A 17,873-nucleotide genomic window follows, 5' to 3' on the forward strand; every position below is an offset into this window, starting at 1 on the left:
TATCCCTATTAGTCCAGGCGGAGGTTTTCACTTGACTTTCTTGGAGGGCGGAGAGTTCGATCACGAATGTCAAAGGGTATCGGGTTATAACCTTCCCGAAACATTAGAATCTTAGTCATGCAATATTGGCAGACTCAGAAAGATATCGAACATTACCGTCAACGTGCTCCACAGGCAATTTGAAGCCATATAAAAGGAAATGTGTAAACAATTAGTTCTTACGATCAGCATTATCATCCAGAATATGGTGTTATAGTAAACCTTGTTTGCAGGTCTCATCGCATAGACCGTTGCTTCAACCGAGACTAAGTGGGTTTCAATTCTTCCGGCGAATGTAACAATGGCGTACAAAAGCTACTAAAAGCTTTGGATAATATTATTTTATTCAGCTAAGTACAGCCATTTCTAGCTATATAAAAGGTCTTGTAATAATACGAAACCATTCATAAATCGTTGGAATGTTCTTCATAAGATCAGAACTACCCTTTGTCAGCAGACTAAAGCCTTGATCTGGGATGTAAAATAAAATATCAATTGATAACTTACCGACACCATCTGGTTCAAGTCATATTCGGCCCCTACAGATAGTTGCGGAACCTGCGAGTATTGCTGACGCAGAAGATGTCTCGTGTTTTGTAGGATCTTTCAAAGTCAGCGGATACTTCAGATCTCGGTTCTCAATAGATGAAACACATACATCAATATAGCTTTGCTGGGGGTTCTGCCTCATCACATTGATGAACGCCCAGGACATTGCCCCCGTTGACAGCCCCTGTATACTTGTATCCGCCGAGGTCTGGTCATCAGCACATCCACTAAACATCCATGCATCCTTGCCTTCATTTCTCCAATTCTCGTGGAATCCCTCGTCAACAAGTCCTTCTTCATCAGCAGGCTGCTGATTACGCTGGTGATGCAGACTGTGGAAGAAGGTGGTAGCTTCAGCGACCAGCGAACGTGCGTCGTCGAGATGATCCACCGAGAAACCGCCTTGGAGCAGGCTATTGGCGTGCATGGCGAGATTTATTCCTTCCTTTAAGTTGTTGATCATGTTGATGTTTCCATCAGCATCTGGGCGATAGGTATATGGGAGTTCCACAGCAGAACCAGAGTGACAACAGTCAAAAAGTATAGTAAGGCGTGCCCAAGGAGGCATGGGAGAGATTATTGCTTTGTGAAGCTGTTCTTTCGTTAGAACTCTCAACTTTCTGCCACACTCCTTAGTGGTCTATGACTTACCGTGCTGCTGGTAAGTTGTCCATTACGTTCAAAGTCAACCGGACAGATAGTGTCATTGAAGCTTATCGACTCAATAAAGTCAGTTATAAGAACAACCTGAATTTATCAATAAATTTGTTTTGAATGCTAACCCCGATTCCCGATCTCCATACTGATCCTCTACCTGACCTGCATTGTCACAAATCAGTCATATAGATCAGTTAAACAGCTATGCAAATTGAATAAAATTACCGCCATGCCCAGAGTACGATAGCCACAAGGAATCACCAGGATTGTTGTAGGACACAAGCCAGTGGAAAGCAGCGAGAAGGTTGTGACCGGTAGGAAAGAAAGGTGTCCCATAATTATGTTGCTCGTCGGTTAGAATTACCATATCCTGCTGGTCTGGTGAAAACCCTCGGTCTTCGACAAGATACCGTTGTACATTGTAAGCATCATTAACGCAGCCCCGCAGCTCGTGTTGCGAGCCAAAGTAGTTGATTCCGATAATGAGAGCCTTTCTGCGGGGCATTGTGTCGTATTCCCTTTATGACGTTGCCTAGGGCAATTTGATTATGCTCTATGCACCAAATCAGAATTAATTTTCAATATTAATTCTTCTAATCGTATGTATATGTTGAGGGCAAAATTGTAGTGGAGTAAACAAACATTTAAAAAAGGCGGCGGGTCCCAACTCGCCGCGATTCGCCGTGTCTTCCGGTCAGTTCAATGATTTAAACAGCTTTTTCGGAAAGCTCGGATCCCAAATTGTCTGTTAATGCTATTTTCTGGGTTCCTATGGCCCATTATTGAAAATTACACATCCATGATTTCAATACCAATGACGTTAAGCTTTAAGCTATTTATCTCCCTAAGGCACTGAAAGAATAAGAATCCGGCCTCAAAATGCAAACTGCTGTACGTGGACGATGGGAAACTCAAGATATATGACCAATCATCTCCTCGCAATCTCAATGTGTCGCTATGTAATTTTGTTAACAACTGATTTTGAGCCTCCAAGCCATCCCCCTTGAGATTTTGAAAGTGTAATACACTACCTGATACGCATTGATGTACGCTAAATTTATCGTTAACTTGCTAACACTGATGATTTAGGTCGTGATGCGTGGGACTTCATCGTAGGTAGCCGCAGTGTTCACACCTCCTCGTCTCATGAGCTTCACTTCTCCAGAGTCCAAAAGCAGCTCCAGACAATCCTCAATCACAATACCATAGTCCAGGCTCTGTGTCCGCTACCACGGGCTTTGGTAACCAGGAGCAACATCAACCATTTGGCATACCTTGACGTCAGGCCCAGTCTTTCAGGGCCAGCAGTTGATCATGCAGCTGCAGATCTTGGTCATTTTCGAATGATACGGGGGATTTAGAGCTCGTTTAAATCATACTAAATGCCAATCCATCCCCATTGTACCCTACCCGCTAGGCCGGCCTTGTCTCCTAAAACATTGCTTGTCTGGTGGATTTATCATGGCTTGTGTAGTGAAAAAATACACCGGATAAATAATGTGCAAGTTGCCCCCCATTTGGTGGAGCAGTGAAACTTTGTGTGAATGACATCTTTCTTTTCTTCTTCTTTTTTATCTCACAAAACCTATCTGAAATTTTGTAGCCAATTGCTCAAAAGGCTTTTTCCAAACTACTTCCCTCCCATCATGTATTACTTAACAGTAAACTTTCTCAAAAATGCCGAACTTGGCCCAACGTCGGAATAGTTGAAAGCTTATTTAAGGGTCAAAGAACAACTGCATCATCTAATACTCGTCTGTCACATCTCGAACATTTCGTTGAATGAGATTGTATGGCTCAACAGTCTGAAATACAAAGTCTTTCACGCTCCACCGTGTCTACTTTTTCCCCTTTTAGATGTACCATGTGACCACTTTGAAAGCAATCTGTACTAGACTCTGGTCTCTAACCTCGTTCTCAAGGGGCGACAGGAGATGATAGGCGTTTAGAATATGGCACAGAAGGACAGTTCCGGCGAGACTTTGCGTAGTCGCTACTAGGAAGCTTTGTGCCATAGGTGTCATACGCCGTGAATACTATGCCACCATTAGAACAGAACAGAACAGAACAGCATATGATATAATGATTAAATTTTTTATTTACCTCTTGACTCCCCTCTATCCCTAGGAATAATTGGTATAGTGTCAAATGATCAGCATCCGTAGCAGTTCCGGTTCCCTTACTTTTGACTTGAATATTTTCGACAAGTGCACTAAACAGATAACTCAATCTCCTTATCTCTTGCGGGGAACGCCTTTTTCAGTTTTTCATTCGCTTCTTTTTCTAGTTGTCGCACAACTTGCCTACTGGCATTACCGAACTGTCCGTACCGGTGTGGATTATGGACGCGCTCATAAAGTTTGGAGTTGCTTTAATGCCTCCCAACTTCCTAGCAACAGCCAGGTGAAGATCCTGCTTTGCGTCATATGTTGCCTTGAATTGTAGACCTGCTTCTGACCTTACTCCGTGGTAAAAAAAGAACTGTAAGTGGCGAACGAAGAGAATGAATCTCAGAACAATTTGGTTCTCCAGTTCTAGAAAAAGAATTCAACCTCTTTGAATTCTCCCCATAACCTGGGGGAAATAAGTTTCAATTTTTTCTTCATCCTTTCACGGATCTTTTGTCTAAAGCATACTTCAACATTGGCGCCTATTGCCTTTCATATTAAGAGCATAAACTTTTGATGGACTTGAAGAATTTCGTCAGTGTAGAACAGCAAGATACCTTCAGTACGATCATGTCGACAGATATAATCAAAAACAAAGATTTTTTTTGGATGAAAGCCCGCCGTATTAACTGTGCGATACAAAGATTCGAGATATTATCCGTCTCTTGGGATTCTGGATTTTTGACGTAGAAAGTAGGGTTGTGCAGATGGCATGCAAGAAGGGGAGTTGATATCACCACTAGGATGGAGTAGATACAGTGGCGGTTTCTCCACACCCAATGCTCCCCAAGCTTCAAGCTCATTTTTGGTGAATTCCTTGAATTCTCTGTCCATATCGAAGCCCGAATCTAAATGCGTGGAATATATTAGCACAAGTCTCTTGAGGGTAGAAAATAAGATTTCTGTCTTTTGATCTGCAGGCCAATTGATGGATAAGCGGCTCCAGCCACCTCAATTTGTCTAGTTCCTCCTTATGGTTGAGATATTTTTCATGGTCATCTAGCCATAGATTTTCAAAAAAAGTGATAAGAATACTTGGTTAGATCAAGGATATTCACCGCAAATATGCATCTCGTAAGGATCTCTCGATCTTCACAACAACTTCTGATTTCAGCTCTCAAGGGAAACAAACAACGTTAAGTGTCAAAAAGGAAGTCTCTTTTTTGAGAGAAACCACTACTCATGTTGTAGGCTCGTCTTCCCCTTTGGACACCGCCTGCCCTTTTTGTCTCCTTCATCGGCAAGCTTTATTAGGTATCGTCGGATATCCCGTCTTATTTGGTTGAAACCCAACACGCGTTAGTTACAGTGTTTTTTTAGTCAGCTCATCATCCAACCTTTCTCCTACATTTCAAAAGCGAATAGTTTATCGCATAGTGAAAAAAAGAATGGTGAATGCAGGAATCGAACCTGCGACCAATTCGGACACTTTTACGGTGTAAACGAACTGAGATAACCGCTACTCCAATTCACCAATTGGACACTCTGTTTGACTCTTATTTAGGTATGTGTAGGACAACTCCCTAATAATTAAAAACAAACAAATAGCTGGGAGGCGAAGACAGTCACAAAATATTCATTATTCATCGCGATTGGAACAGTTGAAATGATGAGGTACACTTCATACGTACCGCGTTCATACCTGCATCCGTCTCGGCAACGGGAGAATGGTCTGGCTGGCAGCGACCGCGGCAGTAAACTGGCGCACCACCAGGATTTATTCGAACACGACGATGTGAAGTCCAGATACAAATTGCTGTTCTTTATTTTTCCGTTGTTTATTGTGTTTTTGTTTTATCTTGACTATTTTATTTTATTTTTATTAATTCTTTTTCCACAGACGACAAAGGTGAACGTTGAGACGACTCGTATTACACTACGTGTGGTAGTACTGTGTCACTATGAGATAACGACAGTGAGGGGTATCTTGCTCTCCTTCCTTCCCATCAAAATCGCAATAATAATAGCAATAAGAATATAGGAATAAAGAGCGTAAACTTCATCTATTCTAACTGCTCCGTGGCATTCCATGCACTCTCAGCAGGGAGACGCTCTTTCACCCGTTCGCTCAATGCCGTTTACCTACAGCTTTAGCTTCTGCAATCTTAGTATATTTAATGCTGTCTTATTAAATTTATTGCTGAATATTAGTTTCAAAAATGCTTTAGCTCTCTTAGAACTTAGACTTATACACTTGCTATAGTTATGATACTATCTGATGCTCATAATGTTTACAATTCATTCTAACTTCTAATAGATTACTGATTGAACAAACTAGGGTTTGGTAGATAACAAAATCTAGGTTGCTGTTATTAATTGTAGGATGGTGTCTTAGATATGACGGCGGAACAGTAATCAATTGGGAAATATCCATTGTATCTAACGGTGCTGCTGCTCCTGAACTTGGACTTGACTCCTTTGCGGGTGCGAGTGCGAGGTATCTAATTGAAATTGAAATAGAGTCCTTTCTGACTCATGTAATCCAACCTTCCCAGGCGGATACTCATTCAGCCCATAGCCACCTGGGGAGGGAAATTCTGCGGCTGCTGTTCGCTATATTGCTCTTTCTTTGTTACTGGCAGAGTCTCACTGCCACCGTAGCCTATTTGCATAGCTCCACGTAGCTCTCGTGGGACTCCCCTATAGTGCGATTCTCGCTTTGATCTTTGTACTTTTCGCTCAGTGACTCCTTCATTGCTTGATCCGGTCTTCGACTCCCACCAACAACTAGATTGCCGGCCTCTAGAGCTCTCTTCATTCTCTATGCTTATGCTAGTAATGGGGACAGACAGAATTGGTAATTGTTCCACCACATTGACTCTACTCTTGAAGAAGAAAAATAAATGTTCACAGATGTACTCTCTGGCTCAGTAAATGAAGTGTCTAGCTTCATGCTAGGTGGCTTTCCCTGTTCATTTTGTGGACCTTCTTGCGTGAAAAACGTATCTCAATAAGAAATTCACAACAAAAGGGGGGGAGAAATATGCTTAATTTTTTGATAAAAAAATATTCTAAATTTATATAGATAAATAGGTATAATCTATAACACTAGTTCTAGATAGGATAGGATAATATCAACTACTTTAATCTAGTAATTGGATCTTTTAAATCAACAGGTGGTGAATGCTGGTAGAACAGTAACAGTTGACCAGGCAGACTCATCCATGGCCCACTTGCCATCTGGTAGAATACTATTAATTAATACAAGAAAACATAATGTAAAGAAACAATGGCATACAGAGAAACCCATGATATGAACATAGTATAAGAATAGCTCTATTTCCTAAGGGTTAAGATACATAAGATATATATATTTTATTAAGAGTCACTAGAAAATTGATCATAATGGCCGAGCTAAAGTTATCAGCTATAACTTTTTTAAACTAGGTTCTTAGTAAATATTCTTATATAGAATAAACTCCTTGCTAGCGGAATCAAAATATAGAACATCATCCAACATAGTCTGACATGTTTCTAGTGCTCTCAATGTTTCAATGCAGAAATCCACTCCAGAACTGTCGCAGGCTCAACCCTCTTTGTGTAGTCTGGATCAAGGAATAAATTCTTTACAATTCCATCTTTGTCAACCAGAATAGTCGCTGGTACTGGGACAATCATCGAATCGTCGCCGTTGCGCTCTGGCAAACTGTGGCCGAACTTCTCAAAGATCGGTCTAAGAGAATCTGGTTGGTGAAACAGAATGCCTAGCTGCCTTGCATATTCGTTTCCTACGTCAGAAAGTACGGGGAATTGCAGATCGTGCTTTTCCGCGGTACTCAACGACTCGTTAGGCAGCTGTGGGCTGATGGCCACAAAGGTGACCCCATTCGCTTTGATATCGTCCATGATTTTCTGAAATCCAACAAGAGCAATGTTACAGAATGGACACCATTCACCACGGTAAAATGTGATCAAAAGCGGTCCATGAGTCAGGAGTTCGCCGCTCTCACGTTGAGTGCCAACGGCATCGGTAAGACGGAACTCAGGGAGATGGTCACCGACATGTATCGCCTTCTTGGGGTCGAAGGAAGCAATGAAGTCGTTCCGAGTTTTGTTAATCACCGATTGGACTGGCTTAGGTGTAGTTTGGTGGAATTTGTCGAGAATAGCGGAAAGTTGGGCTTGTTGGGTCATCTTTGATGACAGGTTAAAAAAGTTACTCAAGATATGACTGGAGCTGATGAAAGACGAGTTCGTTTCTGGTGTCTCTTGTGGTATGAAAGCTATATCTAACTTGAACACTGGAAACGAGTTACTTATATATTTTTCCGCATACCTGAACCTGTCAAGCTTGATAATCAGATATAGGGTGACAACAAATGAGCGTGCCCGATTTCGGCCGAATTCGTACCAGTTCGCACTAAGTCGGTCTCTGTGCCGAGTCGTCCGTAATCCGCCTCCAGACTCTCCTTTCCCTCTTACAACCTTCAAATGATGTACGTTATACACCATTCTACCTAATTCTACCTACAGAAAACTTCTTTTCGGCTAATTTCAATGGCCTCGGCAAGTAGTAACCACCGGGCGAAGCGAATGCGTCTCGGCACGCGCAGCTGTGCGGAATGCCGCAGGCGCAAAGTGCGTTGCATATTCTCTCCAGAAAGTACAATTTGCAGGGAATGTTTATCCCATGATACCCCATGCATATCGCAGCAGCCTAGACCGTCTACTGCTTCTGTCAATTCGGAAAAGAGTATTGAAACCATGGACGAAATGCAAAGTAGACTGCAAAGTCTCGAGAGTATGGTTCAACAGTTACTGAACGAAGGTAGAGGCATTGAGAAACCTCCAACGATTACTCCAAGTAGAGCAGTAGAAATACTGTCACATAGTCATGCTCTCACTTCTAAAACTACTATGAGTACGGTAGCTTCTACGGTTGATGATACGCCGCCTAGCAGCGGTGAAAGTTTCAGAGAAGCCCCTCTACTGAAACTTCTGAGTCATACATTGTGTGTGCAGTCTCATGATAGCACAAATAATGGACTTGTAATTAGTATTTTTCGTCAGCCGATCGAGGAGTGTATGACCGCATTGAGAGCCCTTGTGCCCCAGATTGATGACTTACTGCTCATTCTGGAGTCCACGACGAAATATTGGTTCATATGGCCGGCACAGCCTCCAGGATGTAATGAAGGAAAGATAGAATACCCTTTTGGAAAGGCAGCAGCGGTAAAGGATTTTATCCTCTCATCCTTTGAATTGAGACAGCCACTTCATATTGTCAAAAGCATTCTGTGGCTTGCATTGTGCATCCAACAGCTTCCAGAAAATGCTATCCAAGAGCGCAAGAGCTTTCTTCCAGCATCTCCCCAAGACCTTTTCAATGCTTATTTAGCTGGAGCGGACATTCTTTTGGCCTTTGTTGAAAGATCACCAGCAAGCCTAACAAGCTTAGAATGTCTTCTTCTACTCGGAAAAGTTTCTATCAATATGGGCAAGCCTAAGCGAGCATGGCTTGCCACCCGAAAAGCAATAAACCATGCCTTGCTACTTGGATTACATCGGCCTAATCAAAGCAACAATCGAATAAAGCAACCTCTCTGGTCACAAGTCTGGCAAATGGATCGACAGCTTTCCTCGATCTTAGGCGTGCCGTACTCCGTCCCTTATTCCCAATCTAGGCATTGTATAGATGAATCGATTCCCGCTCAAATAATGCACCGTATAAACAACGTTGTGTGCCACATTGGTGATAGAAACCAAGGCATAGGGCAGCATTCAATCCCGGAAATCGAGACTCAAATTCAGGAATGCGCCACTTTATTCCCCGAGGAATGGTTCAGTTTATCAACAGAGGGTCTCTCATTTGAGTTCATATACGCGCGACAAGTATGCCTAATGTATCTCATGCAATTGAAAAAAAATCTCTACCTCCCAGATGTGCTCACAGCTTTACAAAATCCCGAAGCCTCCCAAACTCATCGTGAACATGCTGTTCAAGCTTGCCGGGAAATGGTATCTGCATACAAGGTTCTGCGCAACAGTAGCAAATCGGCTTTGGTTATATGCGATCTTATGGACTTCATCGTTTTTAGCGCGGCGCTCGTCCTTGCTCTACATCTTCTAGCACCCCCAGGATCTCGCAATAGTTCCAGGGATGCCGATGACTGGGCTATCATCACACACCTGACTCTGACTTTTCGCCAATTGTCACGGGCAATTGAATGCAGCGTTGCGAAACAAGCGGCAACACTCCTAGAATATCTATATGCGGCTCATCATCATCAATACGCTGGTCCAGAGGAGTATGTCGCAGTGATTCCATGGTTTGGAAGAGTTAAAATTTCTTGTGTACCGCGACAGCAACATATTGCATATCTACAAACTCCATCTACAGACGACAATGCGGAGAGCGTAGGGAGTTGTATTGAATTTGGCGTCAATCTTCTGACTCCTACGACTGGGTCTGGGAACGAATTAGAATCATGGTCAATTCAACATATGGAAGAAGAGCTCGGAATTGATTGGACGGCTTTTGATGATGCCGATTGGGAATATGACTGGCACCAAATATTCTACTCTACCAACCATTATGAATCAACCGACTAAGCTTTCATGCTATCAGATATAGCGAAGGCACAAAAAAAAAGGTTTCATGTGCATAGCTCCTCTACAACATATGAAAAGCTCCAGCAGGGCGACACGTTATTTTTAATAGCTAATAAGAAAAATTTTTGGTTTCTGTGATGTGTGTGTATGTCACATATTAAATTCAAGAATAACCTTGAAGCGAATCAGGGTTGAGTTAATGCGGACGAGGATCAAGCAACTCGTACCTTAGTTAATTTTCACGCCATCCCTATTTCTGAGAATCGTGTTGACCATAATAAAAGCGGAGAAAACGCTAAATTCTTACTCTTAGTCTCTTCCTACCGGCAGTCCTCACGATGGACACCTGCGTTGCTACATGGTATCTCTTGGCGGAAACGATCGCCCTCTTAGCCCGAATGACAGCTGCACGTGTACTAACGTACATTCCTTTATGTTTCCGAGGTTTTGTCTCTATATCTCTCCTTCCTCGAAATTTATGTGTTTATCGTGGAATGTATCGGTGATTGGAGAAAGGGGAAAAAATGCATTTCAACCAAATTGCCTTGACTGCATTAGCAGTTCTACCTACCGCCATCGGCGAGCTACACACATCTTCGCGATGGATTCTCGATTCAAACAACCAGCGCGTTAAGCTACGATGCGTCAACTGGGCCGGACATATGGAGGCTCATGTCCCAGAGGGATTAAACAAGCAATCAATTGACACTATTGCCGGCTGGATCGCTGATAATGGATTCAACTGTGTGCGTTTGACATACTCGATTGACATGGCTCTTGATCCGACACAGGCCGTCTCGGACTCCTTCGCCGCTGCCGGTACGGAATGGGGTATTGAATCAAACATGACCGATGCATACAATGCCGCAGTCGTTAAAAATCCGTTTTTATCGAACGCGTCAACTGTAGACGTCTACTCCTCTATCATCGATAATCTTGCGAGCAAAGGCGTCATGACTATCCTAGACAATCATGTTTCCAAAGCTAGCTGGTGCTGCAACCTCACTGATGGTAACGGCTGGTGGGATACTGCATCTGGATATAATGGGTGGAACAGCCGGTTTTTTAACACCAGTAACTGGCTCGCCGGATTAGAGGCTATGGCAACATTTGCCTTGGAACATCCAGGCGTGGTCGCAATGTCAATCAGAAACGAGCTACGCCCCACACCCCTCTTACAAGATCTTACGCATGATGACTGGTACAATTATGTCACCCAGGGTGCTCTGGCTGTACATAAGGCAAATCCGCACGTGCTGATCATCATCGGAGGGTCGCAGTCTGCCACCGATATGTCATTCATCCGAAACCGTTCTCTTGATTTCTCACAATGGGCACGAAAGCATGTTTGGGAATTCCACTCCTACTCTTTCACTGTCACATTCCCTGGGAACGGGGATTGCACTGTGGCTAACACGGAGTACGGCGCCTTAGACGGATTCGTACTCACTCAAAATCAATCATATACAGCACCGTTGATACTTTCGGAGTTCGGCGTAGGTTTGACTGGCGGCCCGAATTCTGGATTGTCCGATAAGGACAATGCATATTTACAGTGTTTGGTCAAATACATGGAGTCGAATGACGCTGAGTGGGCTGTCTGGGCTGTACAGGGCAGTTACTACGTTCGTGATGGTATTGTCGATTATGATGAAAGCTATGGACTACTAAATCACGATTGGTCTGACTGGAGGAATGGAAACTTCTCGGGGATGTTAGGACAGATGTGGAATGTCACGCAGGGCCCTTGATCTTTTTTTGTGGTTGAGTTTTAACTTGCACAACTAATGGAGGTTTTGGGGCTTGTATTACATCAGATCTGCAATTACGCTGTATATATCTTATTTGTAATCATGAAATCGTTTTCTTAAACTGCCGTTTCTATTCACCACAAACCATTATTTAATGGACTCTGCGTATGATTGCATAGCACCTCCTACGTCACCGCTAATCGAAGCTCACCGACATTCATCTAGATATTATATAATAAAAACCTCGTTTCCGATAACAGAAAACGAATGTAGTGCACTGTTGCGCTTCTACAAACATCAATCAACCAATCAGAAGCAGGAATCAAACAAGCTTCTGCACTAGCCCGTTTGTGGTCTCGCATCTCGCATACTGTGTTGGGATTAGCGCCAGTGGTCTTCCAATTGTATATAAATTTGAGTAAAACTGAGAATCAGATTTTGTTTTTCACATTGAAAAAACATCTGCAGAAACTAATCAAACCCCAATACTATCTGGCTCCTATTGTTCTTCTATATCAAGAAACTATGTCCCCACACGCTGACAAAAATGCTACTACTGCCGTCCCCAAGCGGGAATCAGCTCTAGGAATCTCTGTGCTCATCGTCGGTGGCGGTGTTGCAGGACTCATGGCTGCACTTGAAATGTGGAGGCAAGGGTTGGATGTTCAGATAATCGAAAGATCTACATCTCGACTCACTGCTGGTATTCATCCTTGACGCATCAGAATCTCTATCTAATCCGTCTAATAACATTGAGCAGGAGACGGTTTCTCAATCTCCCACACGATTATACGTGCATTCAATAAATGGCCTTATCTAAGAAAGAAAAACCAAGAGATCACAGGGCATCCCTCGCTGGCATGGCATAATCTCAAGGGCGAACGACTCAATGGGCCAACAGATATGATCTATCCCTCCCCCAAAGTCGATAACAGCAAGGAGGATGCCGATAATGCAAACATTAACAAAAACAATAAGGAAGGCGAAGTGTCTTCATCATTATATCGCCACAGTCGCCCAAAATTCCATTTGATGTTGGAAACACAGCTTGAGCAAATCGGCTTGAAAGTCCAATATGGGAAGCGGGTAGTTAGATACTTCGAAACCCCAGAGGACGAAAAAGCCGGTGTTGAGCTGGAAGATGGGACCACCCTGAAGGCTGACTTGGTTGTAGCTGCGGATGGCATTGGAAGTCACTCGACTAAAATTACCTTGGGTAAGGAGGTGCCTGCTCGGTCGACTGGGTTGTCTGTGTATCGGGCCGCATACCCTGTTGGAATTATAGAATCAGATCCCGAAATCTTAGAAAAAATCGACACTACGCCGGACGGAGAGTCCATAGCACAGCTGTGGATTGGGTATGACGAATCGGGTTCCTGTTAAGTTAAATGTACTGACATAGTTATAGTGATTCTCTGCAAGGAGATGCGATCACTGCCCATTTTGCACGAAACAAAGATGAGATCACATGGGCGATAACCCACAAAGTAATTGCTCAACCCTTCTTAATTTCTAATTTCTATTACTTTCTATTATTGTTACTTGTTGTTTTAAACTAATATCACCGGGTTCAGGTGTCGAAAGGATCATCCGAGTCGTGGTCCAAAACTGTCGTCCCGGAAGATGTCTTCAAAGTCACCTCTACTATAGAGGGCTGGCCAGATTATGCGAATCGTGTTATTGCCTTAACTCCGAAAGATAAACTTCTCGATTTCGAGCTAGTTTGGCGTGACCCACAACCTATATGGACATCGTCTAGTGGTCGAGTTGTCCAAATAGGCGACGCAGCACACACATTTCTACCAACAGCGGGTAATGGAGCGAGTCAGGGCTTAGAGGACGCAATTTCACTTGCCAAATGTTTGCGAATTGCGGGGAATAAGGAAAATATCACCGAAGCAACAAAAGTGCACAATAAACTAAGGTGGGCACCCTTATCCGATGAAGAGGGGTTTCGAATCTAACTCTTCATAAGATACGAGCGTGTAGCATGTCTTCAGAAACTTGGCATCTGCAACCAAGCAACCCAATATGGCCAAAAGAGTAGCGGTTCTGGAGAAACCAAGTCCAAGCCAAAGTATATTCGTATGCTAATGGCTCCTTGGACTTGGAAGCATGATCCTGAGAACTATGCCGAGGAAAAGTATCACGACGCATTGGCTGCATTAAAAGATGACCGTGTGCCTTTCCAGAATACCAATGTCCCACATGGATGTGTTCACAAGCCGTGGAATTTCGAGTCCCTTCTAAAGTCTCTGGAAGATGGAGCGGAGCCCGATCTCGAAGGTGATTGGGAAAGTTGAATTCTTCGGTGCTTAGCATGCGGTTATTTGAATTCCGAAACTCTCCTTTCTCTTACATAAATGAACTTTAAGCACATATACAATTAGTCACAAGAATATGTTTTCAATCCTGGGCCTAATTACCAGGCATTTGTGATTGAGTTCTCCAAACGTCTAACCTATCATGCTTGTTTCCTATTTTATTTTATTTTATTTTTAATTCACCTCATATCAGCTGCTCTTCTCAGTTCAATCTTTCTTTTCGCTCCAGAAGTAAAACATTATTGAATCATACATATGTAACACCCAGTGATGTCAGCCAGGGAGAAAACAAAATTACCTAAAATCTCCAATATGTCTATCGCAGAACTCCACAAATTTGGCTCCATTGCCCGCAGTACCATCCTCGCCACTTTTCATTGCTTCTAATAAGTCCGCTCGTGGGCTAGGGTGCAACCGGCCCCAAGGAAGGACGTACTTTCCACCGTCGTCAATGGTCAATTCCTTTGAGAAAGCCGTCCAAAGCGCGGTATAGGCACCATAGTTGGCAGAATATAGTAGCGGTCGAACGATTATGGGTACAATAGCTGGCATGTGTCGAACAAGAGCAGTCTTGAGGTTACCAGGGTTCTGTGCCAGACTCAGAATGCCATCACCACCGGCCTGCTCCGCGAGTCCCTTAGCCAGATACCAGTTCCCTAACTTTGAATTGGTATAATTCCTTTGTTGATCGGTGGATGGTTGTTCGAAATCTGCGATTGAAGGTCCACCCTTGGGAGCGGAGAGATCAACGACAATAGAACCTGTCCAAATGACACGCACACTAGCAGACGGTGATGATCTGGCCGTTTTCTGTAATGTTGGCAAGAGAAGCTGGGTAAATAAATGTGGCCCCAGACAGTTTGTTGCAAGCTGGAGTTCATGACCCTGGGATGATACGGATCCCTGCGGAGGGTTAGAGACGCCTGCATTATTGAATAAGACATCTAGCCTGGATTCAGATGCGGTAAAGGTATCAACCGCAGGTTTGATCGTCTTCAAATCGTCTAACGATATAGACAGGAATAGAATATCGCCGGCTTCTGTTGATAATGTGTTTTTGAGAGGTAGTGACTTTATTTCAGCTATTGCCGCTTGGGCTTTTTCTTCGGAGCGTCCAGCGAGATATACCTTTCCACCAGCTTGATATAGAATTTTGCAGAGTTCGAAGCCAATCCCAGAGTAACCCCCAGTGACGATGAAGACTTTACCGTTTTGGCTTTGTAGGTTACGCTCCGTAATATTCGGTGGTGGAGGAAAGAAAAGCGACCAGGTGATACCCATAATTGATATTCTCGTGAAGTTGGGAATCAAAACAAATCAAACTCATAAAAGCTGTGGTATTTGCATAAAAGATCTGGAATTGAAGGCGAAATGTCGAATATCTCACTGTATATAAGATTTCTCCATTTAGTAGGGTGTCGGTAAGTTAAAATAATATAAAAGGAAGAAGATTAAATAAAATCCCAGGTTAAAGGACATGCGATACTTATACATGGAAATCGTCACCTTGGATGGTGCCCTCATTCCGAAAAGAGCTAGACCTGTTACACCACTAGACCATTCGGGTGGTTAGTGTACATTCCTAAAGAGGAAAGGTAATTCATTTACGGCCAATCAGAACACTCAGAAGCCCAGCTTAACCACCACCATGGAAACACTTTAAACTTTACGGATCCATGGGGGCCGGCTTCGACTTTACGGCGCTGCCCATGACCCCAAGAAGCCCTGAAAGTAAGAGAGTTGCCAACGGTCACCAAACTCCATACCTTGTAAACTCGACATCAAAGCATCCATTCATTTAAATTCCCTTTCTTAATTAGGACACGTCTCCTAATTTCACAGACACTGACAGGCTAGAATAAGTAAAGAAGCGAAACTTCAAATACTTGCGGCTTGAGTTTTATAGTCAAAAGAATCTGAAACAAATAGAAATCAGTGCTGTGTCGTCAAAGAAGTTATATGGTCGCTCATGTTTATAGCGCAGATCCTTCTATGTTAAAGATTTAGAATCAACGACCCGCCTGGAGAAATTACTATCTGATGCCATCTTCTGGAACAAGGAAACTAAGCCTTGCCCTATGAAACCGTTGACACGGATGACGTAAGGCTACAAGACTTGTATCGTGAAATTTCTAATAGAAGAGATGCCTCAGCCTATAGGAAATTCATCTCACCAACCGCATTACTTTCAGTTTTGGTACTGAGCTGTTCTCGAGATTGGTTTGTATGCGAACGTTACTTCTATTCCGAGACCCTCACGGATGGGGATACTTTCGTTGCATCCAGACGTTTTCCTCAGGCCCGATAAAATAAATATATTCATAGCTTATTGGTTTATAATAAGATCAACAAGGCCAACAACACATAATTTGACCAATGTCACTAAAAGAACGTCATATTAAAGCAAGGCCTGGAATTCTTTCCATTTCAAATCTGGCGCAGAATATTAAATATTCCTAGGTATTCTTTACTCGAAAAAAAGGCATGCATACTGCATCAATAGATATAAGCTGGTATGAGGTGAAAAGACCTTCATCGCGACAAACTCGAATAGAAGTTCAGTGGTGCCATGATCTTAGTTAGCTTCTATTTGAAATACCTGGAGAGAAGGCATCGGATCTATTATAAGATGAAATAATAGATCAATTCTATTCAATTGCAAGCGATAGCTTTCTTGGCGCTATAGTGTTAGTAGCCACACCAAGGCTGGTCGGTAAGGAAAATAATAATTTAGTCATGTAATTTGATTTCCATAAACCAGTCCAAAAAAAATTGATCGGCCACTGAGTGGTTGGTAAAAATTCAGCTCATTTGTCGGCCTGTTACACATGCGGTCGAATTAAAAGTCAGCACGGAGATTTAACCATGATCATGCATCGGAGAATTCCATATCCAGCACTTCATATGAATAACACGTTCCTACCCCATTTCATAAATAATACCATATACATATTTGACACGGCGATATGGGCGGTTCGTGATGTACCGAGTATATGGGATATGTCAACTGTCATCGGAAATATTTCCGCCATGTCTTCTTGATGACTTACTGTTACATCTCAAAGAGCAGCATCTGATAGGCGCCCGCATACATGCTGGCACACTAACAGTTTCGGCAGTGGGAGCCTCGGTAGGCTCCCTGATTAGTTGACGGGTTATAGTGGATATGAGAAGTAATGCAGGCCTCTTTGAACGGTTTAGACTGATGCAGCATATGCAAAAGCAATTAGACCGTCGTGCATAATCCCTAACACCAGTCTATCCGATTAATGTCTATCGGGATTGGTTGACATCTTTGTATTTTCAATAAATGATAACCACTAAGCCTCTAGGTCTTCCGCTACGTGCCTTGAATCTCAATAAACAGGTTCGGGAGTTGACAATGAGAGATGCCTAGAGCCCACTCCCGTAAGGTGAGAAAGACCAACTCGTGGACTCTCAGGACAAGATGCATCCGGAGCCAATTTCGAATTACAGTCCTGCGGCTAGCAAAGCAATAGGTCAATATTCCTCCTTCAAACCTGTCTGCGATCGTTTCTAAGTACGAATAATTAGGCCACGCTTAAAGCATACAGTCGCACTGGGGCTGGAGCGGCCTCCCGACTGCCGACTGCCGACACGCTTCAGTTGCTGATCCAAGATAGCACGCATAGTGATTTGACGACTTTTCTTTTTGTCAACATGATCGGAAACACTAGCGAGTCGATCGTGCAGTGTGACATATGTCATATCGCGTTAGAGGGTGCGTAATCTACGACCTGTTGGGGTTGAACTCCTCAGTTGTCGCCTAATCTGGTAAAACCTCGGCTCAAAAAAAAACTGGAGACCATGTG

General features: G+C 43.2%; 6 protein-coding genes and 1 non-coding gene across 7 annotated transcripts; 3 read left to right on the forward strand and 4 right to left on the reverse strand.

The window, feature by feature from the left end:
* Positions 1-278: 278 nt before the first annotated feature.
* On the reverse strand, positions 279-1,877 carry BGW36DRAFT_310744 (peptidase C14, caspase domain-containing protein). Its single transcript, XM_046212460.1, has 5 exons — positions 1,471-1,877; positions 1,371-1,407; positions 1,240-1,300; positions 698-1,180; positions 279-642 (listed from the first exon to the last, which is right to left on the reverse strand). The coding sequence occupies exons 1-5, from the start codon at positions 1,748-1,750 to the stop codon at positions 490-492; spliced, it is 1,014 nt and encodes a 337-aa protein (XP_046077866.1). The 5' UTR covers positions 1,751-1,877; the 3' UTR covers positions 279-489.
* Positions 1,878-4,802: 2,925 nt separating this feature from the next.
* On the reverse strand, positions 4,803-4,887 carry BGW36DRAFT_t7. The gene has a single exon. It is a non-coding gene; the product is annotated as a tRNA-Val (tRNA).
* Positions 4,888-6,760: 1,873 nt separating this feature from the next.
* On the reverse strand, positions 6,761-7,696 carry BGW36DRAFT_367179 (redoxin domain-containing protein). Its single transcript, XM_046214832.1, has one exon. The coding sequence runs from the start codon at positions 7,545-7,547 to the stop codon at positions 6,897-6,899; it is 651 nt and encodes a 216-aa protein (XP_046077867.1). The 5' UTR covers positions 7,548-7,696; the 3' UTR covers positions 6,761-6,896.
* A 762-nt stretch (positions 7,697-8,458) lies between these two features.
* BGW36DRAFT_367181 (uncharacterized protein) lies at positions 8,459-10,028 on the forward strand. Its single transcript, XM_046214833.1, has one exon. The coding sequence runs from the start codon at positions 8,847-8,849 to the stop codon at positions 9,963-9,965; it is 1,119 nt and encodes a 372-aa protein (XP_046077868.1). The 5' UTR covers positions 8,459-8,846; the 3' UTR covers positions 9,966-10,028.
* Positions 10,029-10,348: 320 nt separating this feature from the next.
* Positions 10,349-11,716, forward strand: BGW36DRAFT_332403 (cellulase family protein; the record flags this gene model as incomplete). The annotated part of the gene is made up of 1 exon (XM_046212850.1): positions 10,349-11,716. The coding sequence occupies exon 1, from the start codon at positions 10,490-10,492 to the stop codon at positions 11,714-11,716; it is 1,227 nt and encodes a 408-aa protein (XP_046077869.1). The 5' UTR covers positions 10,349-10,489.
* A 525-nt stretch (positions 11,717-12,241) lies between these two features.
* On the forward strand, positions 12,242-14,019 carry BGW36DRAFT_392919 (uncharacterized protein; the record flags this gene model as incomplete). The annotated part of the gene is made up of 5 exons (XM_046217754.1): positions 12,242-12,419; positions 12,477-13,074; positions 13,125-13,203; positions 13,291-13,640; positions 13,692-14,019. The coding sequence occupies 5 exons, from the start codon at positions 12,242-12,244 to the stop codon at positions 14,017-14,019; spliced, it is 1,533 nt and encodes a 510-aa protein (XP_046077870.1).
* Positions 14,020-14,334: 315 nt separating this feature from the next.
* On the reverse strand, positions 14,335-15,321 carry BGW36DRAFT_284715 (putative short-chain dehydrogenase; the record flags this gene model as incomplete). Its single annotated transcript, XM_046210257.1, has 1 exon — positions 14,335-15,321. The coding sequence occupies one exon, from the start codon at positions 15,319-15,321 to the stop codon at positions 14,335-14,337; it is 987 nt and encodes a 328-aa protein (XP_046077871.1).
* Positions 15,322-17,873: the final 2,552 nt, after the last annotated feature.

Source organism: Talaromyces proteolyticus (genome assembly GCF_021365285.1).
Source record: "Talaromyces proteolyticus strain PMI_201 chromosome Unknown BGW36scaffold_1, whole genome shotgun sequence".
Taxonomy (NCBI): domain Eukaryota; kingdom Fungi; phylum Ascomycota; class Eurotiomycetes; order Eurotiales; family Trichocomaceae; genus Talaromyces; species Talaromyces proteolyticus.